At 47.0% G+C, this 22,251-nt stretch overlaps 1 protein-coding gene across 1 annotated transcript in view; it reads right to left on the bottom strand.

Annotated features, from left to right (window-relative positions):
- Positions 1 to 19,263, bottom strand: part of AACS (acetoacetyl-CoA synthetase) — a 49,541-nt gene extending 30,278 nt beyond the window's left edge. Inside the window, exons 1-4 of the mRNA XM_080986597.1 lie at positions 19,070 to 19,263; positions 14,177 to 14,280; positions 9,936 to 10,056; positions 6,705 to 6,818 (exon numbers count right to left, since the gene is read on the bottom strand). Coding sequence (XP_080842723.1) covers positions 6,705 to 6,818; positions 9,936 to 10,056; positions 14,177 to 14,280; positions 19,070 to 19,187 — 457 coding nt within the window. The 5' untranslated portion in view covers positions 19,188 to 19,263. The remainder of the gene's footprint in view (positions 1 to 6,704; positions 6,819 to 9,935; positions 10,057 to 14,176; positions 14,281 to 19,069) is intronic.
- Between the last annotated feature and the right edge of the window lie 2,988 nt (positions 19,264 to 22,251).

The raw sequence follows: 22,251 nt of genomic DNA, 5'->3' as shown, positions 1-22,251 counted from the left end.
GTGGGTTAAATCACAGAGCCTAGGACTTGCCGATCAGGTCGGCGGTTTGAATCCCCGTGACGGGGTGAGCTCCCGTTGCTCGGTCCCTGCTCCTGCCAACCTAGCAGTTCGAAAGCACGTCAAAGTGCAAGTAGATAAATAGGTATCGCTCTGGCGGGAAGGTAAACGCCGTTTCCGTGCGCTGCTCTGGTTTGCCAGAAGCGGCTTAGTCATGCTGGCCACATGACCCGGAAGCTGTACGCTGGCTCCCTCGGCCAGTAAAGCGAGATGAGCGCCGCAACCCCAGAGTCGGCCACGACTGGACCTAATGGTCAGGGGTCCCTTTACCTTTACCTAATAACTTAGGGCCAGTTTACTCCCGGGATCACCTCTTATGTGCCTGTTCTACCACCTCCATCTGAGGAACTTTCACTTTTGCCAAGGTGACAGGTTGCTTATCTCACTTTTTGCAAGGAGTCATTTCTTTAACGCGGCAGACCCTGAGCTCTGGAACTCCCTGCCTATTGAAATTAGGCAGGAATCATCCCTGTACTGTTATAGATGCCTGTTGAAAATTTCTGTTTCAGAGGGTCTATCCAGACCCATGATTTGGTTACATGTGGTTTTAAAGTTGTTATGGTTTACTCTGTTTAATTGTTCTTAAATGGTCTTGGGTACCTAAAATTGTTTTAAATATGTTTATTTTACTTTATTTTTAATGGTACTGTATTGCTCACAGATGCATTTACCGCCCCAGAGTCCTTTGGGAAGAGGGCAGGATACAAATTTAATAAATAACATAGTTTTTAGTTATTTTCCATTTATATCCCACCTTTTTCTCTAAGGAGCTTAAGGCAGTGTCCATGGTTCTCCCACTCCCCACACAACAACCCTGTGAGGTAGGTTAGGCCAAGAGGCGGTGATAATAAACCAACAAATATATTGGTTTTAGAAGGAAGTGAGGGTTGTGGGCAAATTTGTGCAGTTTTGTAAGTCAGTTCATAATTCCATTTTTGGGTTAGTTGAATTAGGTGGAAAGTAGAAAGCTGTCTTACACCAAGTAATTCAACACCCTGAGTGAGGACAAAATTGGGGGTGGGTGTGTGCGCGCCAATATTTCTTATTTTCACAGTAATTCCTTTTGGTACAGTTGCTTTTTAAGGGAACTTTCCAGTCGGTACCTTTATAAATGTTAATGTTGTTGTTGTTGTTGTTATGCCCTGTGCAGGGGAACAGCCCACACTGCCTTAACCAAGTCAGACCAGGGCTCCATCCAGTTCCATATTCACTACACTAACTGGAAGCAGCTATCCAGGGCTTCAGGCAGGAGAGAGTCTTGCAGCCTTACCTGGAGACAGGATTGGGGCCTTCTGCCTCTGACCTATGGGCCCCACCTCACAGCAGGAGACGAATTAGGTCACACCCCTATCTACATCCTAGATGTGTTGACATCACACCTATGTCTAAATTACACCTTTTCTTTCTCCCAGCTAATCCCCAGGGCAGACTGGGGGAATTACAGGGGCCAGACGAGTTTGCAGGACCCTCCTCAAAAAAGCCTCATCTGGAAGAGAAGCAGGCTAGCGGGGGAGAAAATGGGAAAGTACCATTTCCTGCACTTCCAGTTTAAAGTTCAATCTCCAAACCAGTTGCACAGTGAATTCATTTGCAGGACTTCCTTTTGTGAGATTGCTGGCATTGGCAAAATTGCTGCCTAGAGCAGGAACAGGATGCATTCAGTGAGGGTATGTGTTGTGCTTAAGGGGTAAATGTGCAACAAAACATGTTCTTTCAGGCCCCAAGGTACATTTAAACACTTCTATAATCTGGGGAATTAGCCTCATTGGGGAGGAAGTGGAGCTAGCAGGCACGAGAATCTCCTTTCCAGCGCCTGCTTCTTAGTGTGTCTTGTCAGGCCCACAACTGCACAGCTTCAGCAATACAGGTTGGAAGTGGCCTCAAGAGTTTGGAAAATTGTGCACACGGCTGAATGGGCGAGGTCTTTGAAACGGTGCCCCTGAACGCTTGATGCAGATGTTGCAGAAGGGGTAGGTTTGACACTACACAGCCACCAGCGTCCCATATACCATGTGGAGAGGATGCATACAAAGCAAATCCTGAATGATGATTGTCAACATCTGTGTAAGCTGCTGATAACAACTCGTGCTCTTTTCATGCTCAAATGGTACTCTAAAAGGGTTTTTAGAGGTGGGGTTGAGAAATAAAATATTGATAAAATAATATTTCACGCCACAAAAAACACCTGGGACTTCCTGCCTGCCAAGCTCCTGTGGGCCCCTCTCCTCCTACTCCCTGCCACCCCACCAACACGCAGGGAAGTGGAGTCTGATGTTACTTTGGCTCAGCCCCAGTCATTCCTGGCCCTCTCTCCCTCTGGGCCAGTAAGCAGCAGGGCAAGAGGCTCTGGGGGCCAGGAGGATGCCCCTTGCTGAGGGATCAGGCCCCACCCAGCGCCCGATGGTGCCAACCCCAGTTGCTGGCCCTAGACCACACTGAGTACACTTCTGGACAACCTGTTTGTTGAATGTCCATCTTTACCAGGGAAATCAGATGCAAGATGTTGCTTTATACCAATTCAGAACAAAAATGTCCCTGTAGCTTAGCAATGCCTACACAGACTGGCAGTGGCTGTCCAAGGTTTCAGGCTGGGTTCTCTCCCAGCCCTACCTAGAGATGCTGCTGGAGAAAGCACTGGGGACATTCGGCAAAGCAGGTTCTCTGCCACTCAGCCATGACCCTCGGGCTATTTAAGAAACAGCCACTCTTCTTAGTTTCCAGGAAGGTTAAACAACGTTGCATCAGAGCAAGTGTCACCCCATGCTTCCAAATGCATTCCTCCATATTGGGGGGGGGGGGTTGCTGCTGAAGACCTCCCAGTCAACTATAATTGTGCAGCCTGAATTTGCCAGTATGTGACAGAATCCCACCCCAAAATAGCAATGGTCTGGAATCGCTTGCGGTTGACAGCATTTAAGGCAGCATTTGATGCAGTTTCCCATGCAAGAGAAAAGACCTCCTCTTCTCATAAAAGGTGTACTCATCAAAACCTGACCAAAGGTGCAATAAGATGGGTATCTTATGGATTCTGTGCCATCCCATAAAAGAGGTTACACAATGATGTTGTCAAGATAACATCTCCAACTTACCATTTCCCAAAAAAGCTACCGTATTGGTCTGAATATAAGCCTCATTTCCCCCCCCCAAATTCTGACTGTGAAAAGTTAAAGTGCGGATTATATTCGCGACCTTATGGTATGCAGCCAGGAGCGTGGGGCAAACAGCGCCAGGAGTGCGGCAAAGTGGCGCCAGCCCTGTGCATAGTCCCCCATCCTCTCCCCCAAGGCCGGGAGGGGAGAAAGGAAGGAAGGGGAAAGGCCGCCGGCTGCGCAGCGTGTCCCCCCCCCCCCAGTACGCTGTCAGGAGCAGCGAGGAATTGAGCAGCTTATATTCAGGGGGGTTCTTTCCCCCCCCTCCAATTTTAAAGGTGTGGCTTACATTCAGGTGTGACTTATACTCGGGCCAATACGGTATTTCTGTTTTACTATATGCAAACGGCACTGTACATCTGTCCCAAACAAAAGCAAGTTTGAGAAGACAGCTGGAGGCGTTTTCTGAATACTGTTTAAAAGCACACCTTATGGTGAATTAAGGCATGGTAATGATATAGACCCCCCAAAAAGGTATTTGGGTGAATGGCTCATTGAATTTGAAGGTTTCTAAACTATTTGGGTGGAGCTTTCCAGTCATCTGGAACAGGGTCAACTGAACAAGAAACGTGATAGAAAAAGCTATGCAGAGTACTAAAATGTTAACACAACTTGGACACTAATCCAACTACTGTAGTGGTAAAAATGCAAACCAACGTTTCAGGCAGGTTACTTGCATTTAAGTTATGAATTTCTGTATGGAGATTTCTGTGTGTTAAGGTAATTGGCAAGATTGCTGGAGGTCCAGTACTTTGCATTCCAGATCTAGGGCCCCCTCCCCACGAAAGGCACTAGGCAAAACAATGTAACCCCACCCCAGTTGTGAATCTGAATGATTAATAAACTTGACCTGGGGGTGCAGACTGAAAGGGTCCCAAGTCATTCAGCCCACCTCCCACCCCAAATCAGGACCAAGTTTAGAGCTTGGTCAGAGGACAACAAAAGTGGATCCTGAGAGCACTTATGCCTGCCAAGATACTTATACTTCAAGATTAGAGGGATAAACACCCACCATCCATTTCTCAATGGTGCTTTGATATTTATTTGGACACATGGTCTCTGTATGATTCGATTCAATCCAATTGGATTGGATCAGGGGTCAGCAAACTTTTTCAGCAGGAGGCCGGTCCACTGTCCCTCAGACCTTGTGGGGGGCCAAACTATATTTTTTTTGGGGGGGATGAACGAATTCCTATGCCCCACAAATAACCCAGAGATGCATTTTAAATAAAAGGACACATTCTACTCATGTAAAAACACGCAGATTCCTGGACCATCCGCAGGCCGGACTGAGAAGGCGATTGGGCCGCATCCGGCCCCCGGGCCTTAGTTTGCCTACCCATGGATTGACAGGTCATTGTTGATGTGACCCAAAACAGTTTCTTTTTTCTTTCTGTAATATTTGGAATTAAAAATAATGTGTCTTAAGAAGGAGGAGGAGACAAGTTGCAAAACCTTTTCTGCGCAATCAGAGAGCACTGTGCAACTGCGCTCCTTTTCACCCACCTGCATTGCTCAAGAAGTGTTGCGAGGGAGGCAGGTAACAGCAGAAATGCTTGCAGCACTGGGGCATCAAAAGCCATGTTGCCTCACACGACAGAGGACATTTAAGCTGGCTTTTGCAACAGGCACCCCAGGGAGAACAAGGGACAAGATGGTGACGCAACCTCCGCCTTCCCTGGTGTTCATATGCTGCTTGGAGTCAGGTCCCAGGTTCTGGTATTAGTTTACAAAACCCTTTGTAACTTGGGTCCAGGATGGCCTGATGCCATCTATCCCTACACGATCACCTAGTCTTCACGGGAGCCACTGTCAGTGGTCCCCCATGGCTCAGATGCAAGGCTCAAATCCACTGGAACCATGCATTCAATGCTGCGTGTCCAGTTTTAATGAGCTGTATTTTAATGAGCTGAACTGAGTGGGTCATTATGAGTCATGAGGGTGTGGAGAATGCGTGTATGAACTTAACAACACTTAGTTTAATTTTTGGCTGCTATTTTGTTAATATTTTTTAATGGATTATAAACACTGCCTTGATTTGTTAATTAGATAATATGATTTGCTTTAATTCTGCTGTTTCACTTATTTTTTAGTCATTGCTTTGTTAACAGAGTAATTGTTTCATGGATGATTTGTTAATTATTCTATATGATTTATGCTGTATTTGTGATGTTCTAGCTTGTTATTATTTTTTATTGTTTGTAAGCCACTTTCGGATTCATTTGAATGAAAATAAATGTAATAAATCAAAATCAAATCAAATCAATTTTTTGGAACTCTCTTCCAGTTGACCTCAGACAGCTTCCCCTCCCTGTTGAAATTCCAGCACCTACTGAAGATTTTTTTAAAAATCCAGCAGACATTCTAACTGAAATCTCATTTTATAGTTTTAACAGATTTTTGCCCTTTTCTGCATTGCATCTTCTGTATACCGCTTGGAGATGGTTGTAATTAAGAGGCATATTAATTTCTTAGATAACCCAAACAAACATCTGGAGGACACCAGGTAGGCAGAGGCACATCTGTAAGAGGCTACTTTGATGCTTTGAGCTCTGCCAAAGGGCTATTTTGGGGTTTCTTCTGCAAACTTAGGTGTTCATCCAACTTTGCTGATACCTCTCTGCTGCATGTGGATGGTGCTGTTTTGGCTACATAAGGTTTGGCACACAGAGGCTGAGGCTGTTATTTGTATACTATACAGCAAAGAAAGGGGATATGTGGTCCTCCACATGTTGCTGCACTACAATCCCATAATCCGCAGTCCACTAGGCATGCTGACTGGGGCAAATGGGATTTGGGAGTCCAATTGCATCTCGTGGGCCCTGCTGTATAGGATAATAAACAAATGCAACTGTAATTGTTTTAGTTTCAACACTTCAAAAAAGGAGGGAGTGGGGCAGGGGAGAAAGGGTGCCTATTCTGAGAATTGCATAAGATGCAAGTAAGAGTCAGCAAGACTTTTAGTTGATCTTTGTAACCCAGTCATCAGTCATGTTTCATGATGACAAATTTTGGAAGTGCAGACAGATTTGTATGGTCCCTGGCTTGTCAAGAGGGGTCAGGTTCTGATGCAAAGAACATGGCAGGCAGCGAAAGAGCGTGATTTGTCAAAGCACCACTATCTTCCTCTATTGCAGGGATGGGGAACTGGTGGTCCTGCAGATATTGCTGGACCACAACTCCCATCAGCCCCCAAGCACTGCCCACACCGGCTGGGGCTGATGGGAGTTGGAGTTCGTTAAACATCTAGAGAGCTGCAGATGCTGCATCACTGCTCCTTGCTGGTTTCACTCTTTTCCCCTCTGGAGCTGGAAGTCTGGGAGCCCTCCAAGAGCCAGGGCTCCAAGATTTCACTTTATCCCAAGATAAACACAAGGCATAAAAGGTTCCTTCATATGAATGTATGCACAAAATCAGGGGGGCCTGCGGCTTAGCATCCCAAGTACCCAGTCTCTGTTTACCTAGAGGATGGGCATTTGAAAAGGGAGGCTGACTCACCGACAACTCTGTCTCCTGTTTGCACACCCATCTTCCTCATGGCTGCTGCGAAGAGAGCGACCTGCTGCCTCAGCTCTTCAAAAGTCACCTTCACGATCTCCTCCTTGCCTTCCTCTGTGGAAGGAGAAGGGGAAAGTTTGAAGGAGGCAAGCCCCATCATTAGCAAGTTTACATTAGGAGGCCTCTCTTTGGGGGAGAGGGGGGCGGCTCAGAGACCAGGGATGGCAGCAGCGGCTACCTGGAGGACTCCCAAGGAGAGGAGAGGAGGCTGAGGGAACCCTCCACAAGGGAGGATTGTTTGAAAAAGGGTGAGAGGCTGCCAGCTCTGCCGGCAAAGGGTGACCTAACTGGGCTCCTGGGCTTGAATGATGGTCAGGGGTGCTGATCCCACAGCATGCCGCAGAAAGGATGTAGTTGGTCAAGGGAGCCATGGACTCAAAAAGGTTGAAAACCTCTGCAGTACAGTATAGTATCAAAGTATTTTTTTATTTGCAGAATAGGGAGCTACTCTGGTTTTGGCAGCCATTATGCCAGCCAGAGCGCAGTAAGGAAGGAGCTGGGAGAGCGGTGACCTTGCATGGGCCGTTGGACCCCAGCTGCCTTCAGCTCAGAGGGCAGGAATGGTGGGAGAGGCACCAGGCTGGAAAAGGCTGCGAGGGGCTGAGGTGAAAGCGCCTCAGCTCCCATGGTGAGGGCTGCAGCAGTTTCACCCGGCACCTCACCGGCTGGGGCCAATGCAGCTTTTTTCAACAGTGTGGTTTATCGCCATGATGTTGAAAACCCAACACTGCCCAGCCCTACTCTGGGCAGTGCTTGGAAACCTTCTGAGATAGCCCATTCCACTGCCAAACAGATGAAATACAGCTCCCACCCTCCCTGACCACTGGCCACACTGACCAGGGCGGGCAGAAACCCCTGGAGGGTCAGAGCTTCCACACGCTCGGCCCCAAAGCCCAGCACAAGCTGCTGTTCTAACCACAAGGAGGGGAGCACCAGAAGCGCTACAAAAACCTTGCTTGTGCAGCATTTCAAAGGAAGTAGTGGAAGCTGCTGCAGAGGTCTTCAGCTTTCCCCAAAAAGGGTCTCAAAACACTTGGCAAGGACCGTCACTGGTCCTTCTGGGTGCCAGACTGCTTAAGCCCTGCTCTGACATTAAACCTGGAGCTATAAAAACCCCACGCCAGCTTAGCCCTTAAATCTCCTTAAGCAGAATAAAGAACCTGGAGGTGGAGGAGGAGGGGAACGATGCAGCCTTGCGATACACCCCTGCATCTTGCACACTTCGAGGAGGGATGGTACATCTGGCATCAAAGAGAGCCTGTGGGGAAATCCTGTTACCTGCTCATGATGCAAATCTGTACACACCCAGCTCCTTTAGCAAAGCTCTCAGCTTCCCCTGCCTCTACACACCACACTTAAAGCACATGGCTACCTGTCACAACCCCACCCAGTAATCCTGGGAACTGTAGCTTGTTATAGGTGGTGTGAGGGGTCAACCACAGTTCCCAGGATCCTTTGGGGGGAAGCTGCATGCTTTAAGTGTGTGATGCAGAGGTGACCCAAGTCCCACAAGGCTGTGTGACTCCACCTACCACCCCAGGATGCACAGTCTCCTGTTCCCACTGGGCTCCTGAGCCAGCAGGGAGACTTGCCAGCAGCAACACCAATAGGGTGGCAGCCAAAGTAGCATCCAGGACCAGCCCAAGTTCAGAGTCCAAAACTAAAGGTCAGGCAAGAGGCAGAACAGTCCACAGTCAGGGTCCAAGCTAGCGACCAAAACGGACTGGGCATTTCTCCAGATGGGGCGGGTTTCCACCTTCCCTCTGGCTTGGGACCCATTTGGTCTTGATGTCAGAAGCCAAACCCATCCTGGATGGGGTGGTCCCTCATGGGCCTCGTCAGAGGATCCCAGCTCCTCACCCCCAGGCGGCACCTGTCCTAGCCTGCGTGGTCTTTCTCTCAGGAGAACCCCTCTAGCTGAGACATGACGTATGGCCTGACTGCCACCAATTGCCCCTGAGAAGTAGGATCGTTGAGTTGGAAGGCTCCTCAAAGGCCATCTAGACCAAGCCCCCATGCAGATAGGCCACCGTCCTGCAGCAACCTTGGTAAGTGGTCATCTGCTGGGCTGCAACCCTTAAAAGATTCGGAACTGGCGTGCCTAGGCAGGTTTCATGGGATTATTTGCAAGTCTGCATTAAGATGAAGACTCATCCAGAAAACCTGTTGCCATCTGTGATGGGTTAATGGCAGCCTTCGCCAACCTGATGTGCCTTCCATTGGGCAGCTGGAACTGGTGGGAGCCAGAGTTCAGCAGCACCTGAAGGGCACCAGGCCGAGAAACACAGAGCTACAGGAAGGAAAAAGGAAGCATTGCCCCCAAGAAACTGTGGGAACTAGGAGTTCTGCAAACAGGCTGGTTACTTAAGACAACCAGTCTCCAGCAGGTGGGAGAAAAAGCCCCGAGGGGAGAGCAGGTTAGGCAAAGGGCTGCCTGACAAACTAGTTTGGGATGATTGCAATCTCTCTACAAAGCCTGCAGGGCAGGAAAGAGTCTCTATGGCAGTAGGCAGAAGCGTTTGGCAACAAGGGGAAGCCCAGAGCAAGTCTGCCCAACAGACACACTGCCAGGCTAATCAATATACTCTGCCCCCCCCCCAAATTGGCCTGATTATTTTACCACTCCATGAAATGGGCTGCAAGTCAAGCAGATAAAAAGAGAGAGAAAAGGGAGTACAAATTCAACTAAGAAGAGTCTTCCAGAGGCAAAAATTACAGTGGTACCTCGGGTTAAGAACTTAATTCGTTCTGGAGGTCCATTCTTAACCTGAAACTGTTCTTAACCTGAAGCACCACTTTAGCTAATGGGGCCTCCTGCTGCGCTGCGCCACCACCGCACAATTTCTGTTCTCATCCTGAAGCAAAGTTCTTAACCCGAGGTACTATTTCTGGGTTAGCGGAGTCTGTAACCTGAAGCGCCTGTAACCCGAGGTACCACTGTATAGAAAGAAGCGCTTTGCAATGAAGAGAAATATTGGTAGAAGCACAAGGTTGACGGCTGCAAGTGATACTTCTCTGGCTGACTGTTGCTAATGTTTAGTTTACTGTTCTTTAATTGTATGAATGTGCGTGTTATTATAAATAAAGCACAATAAAACGACAGGGGCAGAAAATAGAGAGAGAGAAGAATCACAGGTGTCACAAGAGCAAAGATTCACAATGACTACTTACGTGCAGCATAGAGCGCAATTTTATCGTTTTCTTTGTGCTTTAAGAGGTTTTCTGCATAGTTCAACCTGCTGCCTTTAAACCACTCTGGAACATCTGCAATGCCCTTGGAAGGGTCAATCACCTGGTGGAAAAAAGGCCGGGCATCCTTAGGAAAGAAGAGCTTCATGGTCATATCTGCTACTGGGGCGGAGAAGAGTTCCCACACTCCAAAATCCAGGCTGGCTTGTTTCCCCATTACCAGAATCCCACGTGAGAGACCACCGTGCCTCAAGGCCCACACTGCTTCAGGCATCTTCACTGCTACACAGCCTCTCTCAGTCTGTGCCTCCCTGACATTGGGGGTCCTGGCAGCTCCAGCCAGCAAAGCCAACAGGACAAAGCTTTATTTGCCTAGTTAGCCCCACTTTTGCCCTGATTCCGCCTTCAGGGCTGTGAACTGGACACTAACAGCCTGACCCATACTCACTATACAGTTAAAAGCAGTATCATGTCATGTTAAACTGTCATGGCTTCCCGCCACCAGCCAGGCAAAAATCCTGTAGTTTGTTCAGGGTGCTGAGTGTTGTTAGAGGACCCCCACCCTATTCCCCTGACAGAGTTCCATGAGAAGAGGGCAAGGCTGTAGTCAAGGGGGGGGGGGCTAGCCATGTTCTCAGCCCTGGGTGAAGCCTCTAGAGGGGCACCAGTAAGGCTCCCAGCTTGTGGGGGGGGGGGTCCTCTGACCATGCCCCTCCTTGTGGCTGCTGAGCACCAGAGGGACGCTCATTTGCAAGGGGAAGCAGGAAAACCTTCCTCTTTCCCCCTGTCTGTTTCTGGAACTGTGTGTGAAAGAGAAATCCTAGAGGAGGTTGCTCTCCAAGCAAAGTTGAAAAGGGAAAGTTTTGTGGCTTTCTTCCTTCTTCTTTTGCTTCCCTCAACATCTCAGAGATCAATTAAAAGTGGTGAAGAGATCAGAACAACACCTCCTGCCCTTTTTGGGAACAGAAGCACTTTGGAGTATTGCTTGCTTGTGTCTTCTCTCTCTCTCTGTGTGTGTGTGTGTGTGTTTGGATCTAGAGGACAACATACATGTTTACACCATGTGAATACATAAAGAGGGCACTGCTGCATACAATCAGCTACAAAAACTGAGTCCTCTTTATACTGAAAATAAAATACCTGTAATGAAAGAAATATGATGCTGAAATATGAAGCACTTTGTATTTATCCCTTCTTGTAATTTGGAAGGAAAATGTAGCCAATCCACGTCAAATTCTTTAATTGCAATGGCTCAGCAGCCAGCATTTTTTAAAGAAAACTTGTTAAGTATTTATTCATTTTATTCCTTAGACTCGCAGGCATGGCCAAACTTGGCCCTCCAGATGTTTTGGGACTACAATTCCCATCATCCCTGATCACTGGTCCTGTTAAGATAAGGATGATGGGAGCTGTAGTCCCAAAACATCTGGAGGGCCAAGTTTGGCCATGCCTGCCTTAGAGTCTTAAACTGCATGCCTTTACTACTCAGAAGTAAGTCCCACTGAAGTCAATGGAGTTTACTCCCAGGTAACTGTGTAAAGATTCTGCAATCTTATACTGCAATCTTAAGCATTTTTACTTAGAAGTAAGTCCCACTGAGTTCAATAGGACTCTCTAGCATGTGCCTGGTAATTATCACAGTTTCTATTATTATTATTATTATTATTATTATTATTATTATTATTATTATTACTACATACAGTCATAATACTTCTTAGAATTCATCAAAAGATCTATTACTCTCTGAGAAGATCTACTTAAGGTTGAATGATATATACACAGACAATTTTACTATCTCTTCTCCAGCCTATTTCAAACTACTTTTTATGCCCTTTATGAACAAGCGTGTTGAGTTGTGTGTGTGTATGTGTGTGTGTGTGTGTGTGTGTGTGTATACACACAAACACACGTGGGGGTGTAAGACAAACTGGGTCTTTGCCCACGTGACAGAAAGCCTAGTTTCGGCCCTGGAAGTCTGTTAAACCATCACGCTGGGAACTGTAGCTCTGGGAAGGGAATAGGGGCCTCCTAACATCACTCAATACCCTTAAACTACAGCTCCCAGGATTCTCTGAGGTTATACATCTGTGCTTTAAATGTATAGTGCAGTGGGGGCCCCAGCCTCCAACTGAAAGGCCTTCACTTCAGTTTTCTTTCTCCTGCATAAGCCCAGAAAAGAGAAAAGGGTTCCCCACCTCTCCTCAATATTCTTGTTTCTCACTTTGACGTGGTGGACCGGATTGACAACTGGCATCTCCACATGCAATGCACCACCTAATCTTGCTGCCAGCGCAAGCCAGGACTGTGCTGGTGCTTGAGACAGAAGGATGAATTTGACTCCATTCTTAGTCAGGCAAAAATCTCTCACATCACTTGCTACAGGGCATCGTTTTAACTCAAATTGCTCATTGGCCCACCTGCAAAACCATTTCCACAGACAGGACTTTCTCACCTACATGTCCTCCCTCATTTTGGGAACTCAAACCCTGTCCCCAAAAGGATAGAGGACTCACCCCATATGTCCTGTTTCTTTATTTTGTTAAACATTTCTTTTGGTTTTTAAATACAAATACAATAACCGCTAAACACTTAACCAGCAGTACATCTAAGGGTGCTTGTTTTAACCAATGTCTTTACACATACACATTCAACATTCAAACATATTACTTAATGTAACCACTCCACTGAGAAAAAGATCCCATTTCTTAAATGTGGTTTGAAGATCCACTTGCATCAAATTGCTTGTAGCAGATCTGATGCTGTTTTAAAATTAAAGGTCACACTGATTTTTTAGTATTAGTGGTTACTTTACTGCTGCTTTTAAATTGTGTTCTTGAACTGTTTAATTAGATTCTATAGATTGCTTGGCTTGGCTCAAAGATATTAAATTTTCAAAACTGTACCATGAACGTAATATAAAATATGAAAAAAGAAAGAAAATTGTACAAAACAGAAAACCAAGGTTCACATCCATACCTCATAAAACAAAGAACGTTATCAAGAGACTACACAATGAATTAGATGCTATAGCAAAAAACCAACCTGATACAGAGAGAATACAAAAAAAATTATAAATACCAAATAAAGCCATATTTCATCAGTACTGTACTTGCCATCCCTGTGCTTGGCCTGTCATATAAGTAACATATGGTTGCCAAATGGAGGCAAAATCCAGAAGTTTAGCTGTACCCAAGATACATGCAATTTATGAGTCAATCTCTCAGAAATGAGAATAAACTTTACATTATTGAACAAAATGTTTACAGAAAAGCCTGATTACTTCTTCTAGACCTGTGATATGGTCAAACAAGCTAATAGAAAAAAATTAAGAGGTTTATATTTTAAATCCATATTCGATCCATCAAAATCTGATAAAAGACACAGTTTTTAAACTACTGTTTTTAAGCCTATGGTATATTATTGAAATGTGTATTTTGATGCAAAGCACCTGGAGGGTGGTTGCTCTGAAAGGCAGCCATGAAATGCTTTATATACGTAAAACACTGCACGAAAAACTTGCTCTCTGCCAATGATCCATGCATGCCCCACTGTCCTGTCACTGCTGGTCTCTTTAACGTCAGGGGCAGGTGGGGGAAACCTTCGGCCCCACAGGTGCTGCTGAGCTACAACTCCCACCAGCAGTTTTTCCCTTGTGCTTTGCTTTGCAGGCACAGCTCCAAGCCTTTGCCCCACCTGGTCTTTAGCACTAAATCAGAACACTCCGTGGAAAAGCCTATTGCCCTTTGCTCCAATTCAGCGCTAAACTGCAGGTTTCCCCAGTGGAAAGCGGTGGGGCAAATGGGGGTATGAAAGAATTCTTAGTCACTTAGCAAAATACTTGTTCCACTGGTGAAATGTTTTGCACTTGTGGAACACTGTTGTACAAGCAGGCTGTGGTTAACTTTGTCACACAATGTGTTTCTACTGTTGTGCAACTGTTGCACTGGATTTCTCTGTCGTGCAGCATTCAGACTCACACTTGCACTAGCAGAGAATGCTGGATGCAGTGCAAAATCTTTGAAATTAAAAACTGTGCTTTAATCATTACTCGTGTGTGTGTGTGTGTGTGCGCACGCGTGTATATCTGTTTGGTGTATTTTAGCTGCGCTTTAGCTACAATTTTATTATGTGCACTGCTTCTAAGAGCCTTTAGACTGAGCAGCTTGAAAATCTTTCCAAATAATAATAAATAAAGCAAGAGGATCAGATCCCTAGTGGCTTACCTCATCATAAAGGCGGGAGAAGACAATCCCACTAAACTTCCAAAATTCTGCCCAGAAATCTGCATAGTGATTCACCGACCAATGGTACAATTCATTGTAGTTGGCTGTAGGGTAAATATAGACATCTTTATTTCAATGATAATCTATAACACAATGTGCGAGCGATCTGCAGCCCAAGATTTGGCTGCCTAAGCTTAATTGTTTCAGATTGCCATTTTGTTGTTATTGGGCTGTTTCCAATTTTATTCTGTTTCATTTTGATAGGACACAAAAATAATGTGTGTGTGCCCTATCTTCTTATAAACCGCTTTGGCTATCCTACAGAAAAGCAGGATATAAATATGAATCTTACTTCTTATTGGGACATATGAGGAGTTAGGGGAGGAGTAGTACTAGCTGGTGGGGGGCATGCCATGCTCCTTCTGGGGTAGTCTGTCCACCCTGGTTTAGTTCATTTAGTTCAGTATTGTCTCTACACTGAACAAACCTCTGGTCCCCACCCTGCACTCAGCTCTCACCTGTGGCTCCTAGAAGCTTGCAACATTGGCCACACCCTGGGAAATGGCTTTGACTGGCGGCTAAACCAGGTGTGGGTAGCTGATGGGTCTCAAACCCTCCGTGACTTAGGGACCTCCCCTGCATAAGAAGACAGGCTCTGGAGGATTGAGTGGACAAGACCAAGAGTGGGTTGAATGGTCAAGAAGGCAGTTTCTGCACGTGCTGTAGAGGGAAATGCGGGGCAGATGGGGCTCACCAACCACCTAGGAGAAAGAAAGCTCTGATCCCAAACCTCTGCTGCCTTGTGGGGTATCTTCGGGTGAAGAAAAGGCTCAGGAACAAACCCTACACAAATCCCAAGTGCTCATACTGTTTTAAATGTATGTGGTTAGTGAGAAGGTCCTTTCCCTGCCCAACTCAGGGCCAATCGATATAACGCATTATGATAGCCCCCAATAACTGGGCAATTAGTCAATGAGAGAACTCCTAGCCCAAGCCACAGACTGAGATGCTAATTGTCTTTGGGCAAGGAGTCACATAGGAAGTTACCTTATGCTACGTAAGAAGACTGGTTCATCTAGGTCCATGGTGTCTCTACAGTAAGTCTCCAGAGTTTCAGATAGGAGCTTTTCGCCAGCCCTAGCTGGAGACGCCAGGCCACCACAAGACTTCACCACTTCACAATTCAAATCTTGGCTGAACTGGGAAAGCCACCTGCTTCTTTCTCTCTTCTTCAATAAGTCATTAGCTCCCATATTTGCTTGCTGATAAATGGTTAATATTGCCTCCTCCCGTCAAGACACCTGAGGATCTTATGGAAATCAAGCAGGACCGTGTGTCCTTAGCCATTATAAAAGGTGGAGGTCAAACAAACAACCCTTTTGCTGTTTTCCTAGGGAACAAAAAGCTAAAGAAGGTGGACTGCAGGCGGGTGGGGGCAGGACAATTAATCTTTGGCTCTGATGGTCCGGGAGATATGCTCCAGGTCCGCCAAAGAGCCAACCTCCACATTTGTGGGCCTTCAGCCTGCTAAATACGAAGCACAAACAGAAGATGCTAATTTACTCAGTGAAATGAAGAGGAAAGATGCTACAGAGATGAGAAAGCAAACAGGGTTTTGAGAAGTGGAGCTCAAAATGAGCTCATCACCCTGAGGCCACCAGGCTGTCCTCACACTGCCTGAAAATGACACGACAGTTTTAACTTAGTTGTAAGGCCACGGTTTAATGGAGAAGCAGAGAGAAACAACAGCCCTCCACTTCGGATGGCAGGTTTTGGGTGCCACGGACATTGCATTGGCCCTTGAAGACACACCAATTTAGACAAGCATTCGCCTGACCCAAACTTTCTGTTTTAATTGCTGCTTTTACTGTTGAACTGTTTTAATGGTAGTGTGCTATCGCACACTTTAATTGTGGGTGTTTATTTTAATGTTCTTGTGGAACTGCTTTATTGAGTATTCTAATTATGAGTTCTTATCTTTCTCATAATTGGTTTTAAAACCACTAAACCTCTAAAAAGCCACTTTGGCAAGTAAGCAGTATATGATATATAGTGGTACCTTGGGATGCGAACGGGATCCGTTCCGGAGCCCTGTTTGCATCCAGAAGCAAACGTAACTAGCGACAGCACGTCCGTGCGCGCGTCACTTTTTGCCACTTCTGCGTACGCGCGTGACGTCATTTTGAGCGTCTGCGCATGTGTGAGTGGTGAAACCCGGAAGTAACGCACTCCGTTACTTCCAGGTTGCCGCGGAGCGCAACTCGAACGCGCTCAACATGAAGCATATTCAACCCGAGGTATGACCGTAATACAAATGCCATAATGTGGCATATGGACAGATCTGGACCAGGGCAGAATCCACTGCAAAGCCCATTGGAAGAAGAGCAAGTTCTTGTCCGATTCCGCTCACTTTAAAAGGGCTTGCACAGAAGAGCTTCCCACTAGATTGTGAAGGGAAGGGCTGTAGCCCAGTGAGAGAGCATCTGCTTTGCATGCAGAAGGCCTCAAATTCAATCCCCAGCATCTTGAGGTAGGGCTAGCAATATCCTCTGCTTGAAACCCTGGAAAGCCCTGCCAGTCAGTGTAGAGCCACTGTGAGTTGGCAGCCGTCCGTCTGGAGAGACAATGAAGTGCACCTCCAGGGATGAAGTCAAACTGCTGCAGTAGCAGCACCCAGGTGACCTATCCGGGGCACAAGCCTGGGCAGTGTGCATGGAGGTCCTGGGCTGCCTAGATGACAAGCCCCCCCCCCCCCCCCGGCCTGGCTGATGCGGTCCAAAGGAAAGCAGAGCAATACATTGGACACCAGCTTGGCTGCAGGAGCTGCTGGAAGGAGGAATACAAGATGCCATCCAACCGCCTTAGGGACTCCACTCCAGATTTGTGTAGGGTTTACTCACTAGTCTATACTACTCCCGAAGATATCCCGCAAGACAGTAGAGGTTTGGGATCAGAGCTTTCCTTCTCCTAGGTGAGCTAAGCTTCCCAGGTTGACAAGCCCCATCTGCCCCACATTTCCCTCTACAGCACGTGCAGAAACCGCCTTCTTGACCATACAACCCACTCTTGGTCTTGACCATACAACCCACTCTTGTTAAATATTTATTTTATGTATATCCCACCTTTCCTTCAAAGGTCTCAAGGTGGTGTACACACCTCTCCTCCTTTCCATTTTATCCTCACAACCTACCTGTGAGGTAGGTTAGGCCATGAGGCAGAACTGGCCCAAATCACCTAGTGAGTGGGGATTTGAATCTAAGTCTCCCAGATCCCAGTCCAACACTATGGGTGGGTGTGAGTGTTGCCCTGCCATGACAAGATCAGCCACCTTCCCCCACGAAAGTTAACGGAGCAAAGGTGCACCCACTGAAGCTTAAGAGACTTAGACCTTCCCTCCACCATGATGACAAAATCATTGTTGAATCTTTGGCAACTGTACTATGACCTTCAATACTGTGCCCCCCACTTTAATATCATGTTTATATTTGTTGGTTGCTTTTCTCACAGAGCGACCCAAAGCTGCAGCCAAGGCTGAGCAAGATGACAGTTTAGCCAGCAGCTCCCGTTAGGACAGCTAAACCACAGCTTAGGTCTCTATACGGGGGATGTTGTTGGCTTGTTTTGTTCTGGTTTTTATTATGTACTTTGCGGTCTTATTCTGTATTTTATATGCCATGAACAACCCTGAGATCTTCAGGTGAAATACAAATTTAATAAATAAAATTAAAATTAAATATCACTGTTATCAGATACTTAAAATATTGACCCATGTATTATGAGTCCCTTCAGTACAGGCAAGGCCATTGGTGACTAGAGTTAAGTTGCCCATCACCAGAAAAACAGAACAGAACTGTTTGCCCAAGAAAACTCTCTTTTCAGTTACCTGGTAACACGGTTGTCACATCTACATTTATCACTGTGAATCTTATTTTTTTTAAAAAAATAAACAAATCTCTGGGGGAAATTGTTCCAAAGAAAATTGGAGAGGGAGACTGAATACCTGAATAAATAAATATTTTCAGGTGCCCAGCTTCCCTGTACTACATCCTTTATTGGAGCCAACAAATGCAGACAGGTACAGGGTTCACATTTGTGACTGAACAAGACAGGAGAACCACTGCAAGTCAAGGGCTTGGGATGGCTTTTCAGCAATGACAGGTTCTCAGAATCTGTTGCCAGGCCTCAGGCCTACATGAGTGCAAGGGGGCGGCTGCTCAGCAGAAATGGGAAAATACTCTGCACATGCTCAGAGCATTATAAGCCCCATTTTTAATTCTTCACAACAGTTTCTTTCAAAGGGGCATGGGTCTGAGCTAGGATCAGAGATGCTATGTTAGCACCATTAAAGTGAAATTGTCACAGCCAAATGCAGAAACGTCACTGAACGGAAGAGCACCCACAACCCGGTGGTCTCCCGGCCAGCCTTGAGATGCGCCCCAGATGCTTTTGGGCTGCGCCTCCCCTCAGCCCCAGTTCTAGTCCAAGACATGGGGCGGGCACCCGGTTGACGGGCACTGCTCTGCCCAGCAGCTCACGGAAACCCCTCAGGGAGGCGTCGAGGCAGCAGTCCGCCCCCCCCCCCCAGCCCTGCCACCCAGAGATAGACTTCCTCGCAACGCGGAGGCTCCCTTTCGCCCCAGTGGCCAAGTGGCCGGGCCAGACCCGGCGCCCGGCAAGCCGCCCCGGGGCGACGATTCATCTGCGGGACGCTTCCTTCTGTCCCTCCGGCGGCAGCCCCAAGAGCCAAGCCTCGCAGCCTCCCCGGCGGCTCTGCATCCCGCCTGATGCCCACGCCCCGGGCAGCAGGCGCCAAGAGGGCAGCTTGCGCCCAAGCGCCGAGGCACCATCCCTGCAGCCCCAGCAGCAGCAGCAGCAGCAGCAGCAGAGACTCACCCAGGGGAATCCCGTAAGCAGCAGCTACCGCTGCCCGGAACTGGTCCATATTGGTGTTGCGCTTGGAGTCCGGCTCCCACATCACCTGCGATTCCATGATCTCCGGCGCCCCAGACATGGCGAGGTCGCGCTTAGCTCAGGCAAGGGCTGCTGCAACGCACCGGCTTGAGAGCCTGCTGCTTCCTCGCTGGGCGAGTGACTGGGGGGCTCCGCCTCCTGCAAGCCGCTTTTCAGGGACAGTTCACCTCCCGTTTCCCCGGTAAGCTTCCGCCAGGGCTGATGATGGAGGAGGAGGAGGAAAGAGTGCAGGCACGGAACTAGGTTTATTTTTCAATGCAAATAAGGGCGGGGTATAGAAAGCGATGCATTCACAGCAGCAGTAGCTGCCAAAGGGATTAGCGTAAATCCATCTATATGTATGTACGTTTATAAAACCGGATCTATGACTGTAAGTATATAAATTGTGCAATGCAATGTGTATATACATGCATATGCCTGTGCATCTCATGTACCTCTCTGTATGTGTCATGTGTGCATATACAGACACATCTACAGAAAAAGAGATGCAAAAGATTTTAGCTTGCACCTACCTCAACTGCTCTGTTGTTAATCAGAGACAGCTACAGCCAAAGTGACAGTAAATACAAGCAGCAACCCCCCCCCCCCCAGTTGGGGAAGTTGGAATTAAAGGCAAGGGAGCTTTATTTATGGCAGGCATAGGCAAACTCCAGGTGTTTTGGGACCACAATTCCCATCATCCCTGACCACTGGTCCTGTTAGCTAGGGATCGTGGGAGTTGTAGTCCCTAAAACATCTGGAGGGCTGAATTTGCCTATGCCTGATTTAGGGCATTTCTTCTGCACTCCATGCTTACATTGGCTTTGGACCGGTTTAACTGATCACGGTTCTGCCCCCAAAATAATTATAGGGATTGTAGTTTTGAAGGGATGCTTAAAGGGCTCAGATGGAGGCAGCCACCTTGCTGAAGTGAAACGCCTGGATGGGAGACCACCCTTGAAAGATGGAGCAGAAACAGAATTTTTAAAAATCCTATGAAAATATGCTATGTGGGATCAGTGGCAGCCTGGGTGGTGAGGCAGAGCCAGACTCCTGACACCAGGGTCACTGCTGCGTACCTGGACAGGGTGTGGTGGGCCAGGCAGGAGGCTGTATTCAATGCTAGTTCTGCTCAAAGTAGACTAAGGTTACTTGATTTTTTTTAATGAATCTGGGGACACTTTAAATAAATACTACATGTTCAGGACGTTGATGCTGCAGCGATGGCACTTTTACCCCTCTGGAAATGACTCCTAAGTAAGTGCAGCTTTAGAGATCTCGGAGTGTCCCCTTTCCCTTGCAAATGCATCTCCCAGTTTCCTCAGATGCAAGAGTGACTTCAGGAGTGACTCAGCTGTCCTGCAGATGCACCCTCAGGCTCCAGGCTGGGTTGCAGCCAGTGTAAAGGTGAAGCAATATTGAGAAATAGTGCATCTCTGCAGCTGCCAAATCTCCTGAAACCCAAATCCTTGACCACAGGGAGGTGAGATTATGAACACAAGGATGAGCACACTGAGAGAGGCAGCAGAGCCTGGTGGCCCAGGTAATTTAATAGCTATTGAGCCTCTTCCTTTTGCTGATCTACTGTACTTTCACTTGGCCCTACAGGACAAAGTGAAGTGTGCTGAGAAATGGGGCGATTCAAACTTGAAAATGGGGAGAGAATCATAGACTCATAGAATTGTGGAGTTGGAAGGGACCCCAATGGTCATCTAGTCCAACCCCCTGCAATGCAGGAATCTCAACTACAGTGGTACCTTAGGTTAAATACTTAATTCGTTCTGGAGGTCCGTAAACCTGAAACTGTTCTTAACCTGAAGCACCACTTTAGCCTATGGGGCCTCCTGCTGCCGCCGTGCCGCCGGACCACAATTTCTGTTCTCATCCTGAAGCAAAGTTCTTAACCTGAAGCACTATTTCTGGGTTAGCAGAGTCTGTAACCTGAAGCGTATGTAACCCGAGGTACCACTGTAAAGCATTCACAAGAGATGGCCATCAGCCATGGATGCAAATCTCATGAATGGGGTCTGTGACAAAATAGCTTACGCCAACTTTTGGCTCCTTTCTATAAGATTTAACTCCTTCCCCTGAAGAACCTGAGGAAGATGCTAAAGCCCTGAAATTTTATGTTAAATCCAAGACCTGGAGACCCAGCCTCTGAGCATTCACAGGGTATCATTCCTACACCACAAATATGTATCTTTTCATACACATCTAAGTGGTTTAAGTGGGGAGGGTAATGAATGTAAAGGCAGGGAATGAGGTTTCCAGAATGATTTGACGACTGTCTTCCATGCTGCTCCTGTTTGCTGTAGAATAATAGTCAGACTGCTCTTCCTCTCTAGGCAGCAATGCTCTATGGTAGTGGCACCTAGACTACTGATGAAATTTTAGTCAATAATTACAAGGGATATGGAGTGAAACTGCAGCTAAGAACTCTGGAAGCTTTTCATGTGACCTAGCTGGATTTTAATGTGTAGTTTCTCCTACCATGGTTGGCAGCCATCCTTCATGTCACCCCCCCGCATGTGATGCCTTAGTACACAGATGTGCAGCATGGCAGAAAACACATGCATAAGAGCAAAGCGGTTGTCTCAAATACCCCCCTTGCTCCAATTCTCCAATTTGGCCAAGAGGATATATTTCTGGTTGGCCCAATAAAGTTCTGACTAGGTAACAACCTCATCTAAGAATGTGGCCAATATATTTACCTGCTGTTTGACAAATCAGGCTTTTTCTTGCACATGTCATGATCAAAATGATCATCTGGTTAGTTTTGTTATTAAATTTGCTTTGTTATTTTATGGCTTGTGTGTTTGAATCACTGCTGACTGTGATCCTTTTAGCACAGTTCTCTTAACAAACAGCTCAGTCATTTGGTGGGAGGGCAGATTAATCCCCTGTTTTAGCACACCACAGTCAGATTAAGCAGCCATTGGCTGACGCTTGACTGGTTCCACATCAGCCCAGCGCCAGGAGCAGGCAGCATCTAGGGAGCAAGGCAGAAGCTGACACAAGACCTGGCCAATTGCCTGAGATGTTGAAGAAACTCACCCCGGGAAGACCAATGAGCTGGAAAGCTGAAAGGAGGTGTGACCAATCAGAGAGGCAAGCTTGATGGTCGG

The sequence above is a fragment of the Podarcis pityusensis genome (assembly GCF_964106645.2).
Source record: "Podarcis pityusensis genome assembly, chromosome: 16".
Classification (NCBI taxonomy): domain Eukaryota; kingdom Metazoa; phylum Chordata; class Lepidosauria; order Squamata; family Lacertidae; genus Podarcis; species Podarcis pityusensis.
This window is presented reverse-complemented; position numbering and strand designations above follow the sequence as displayed.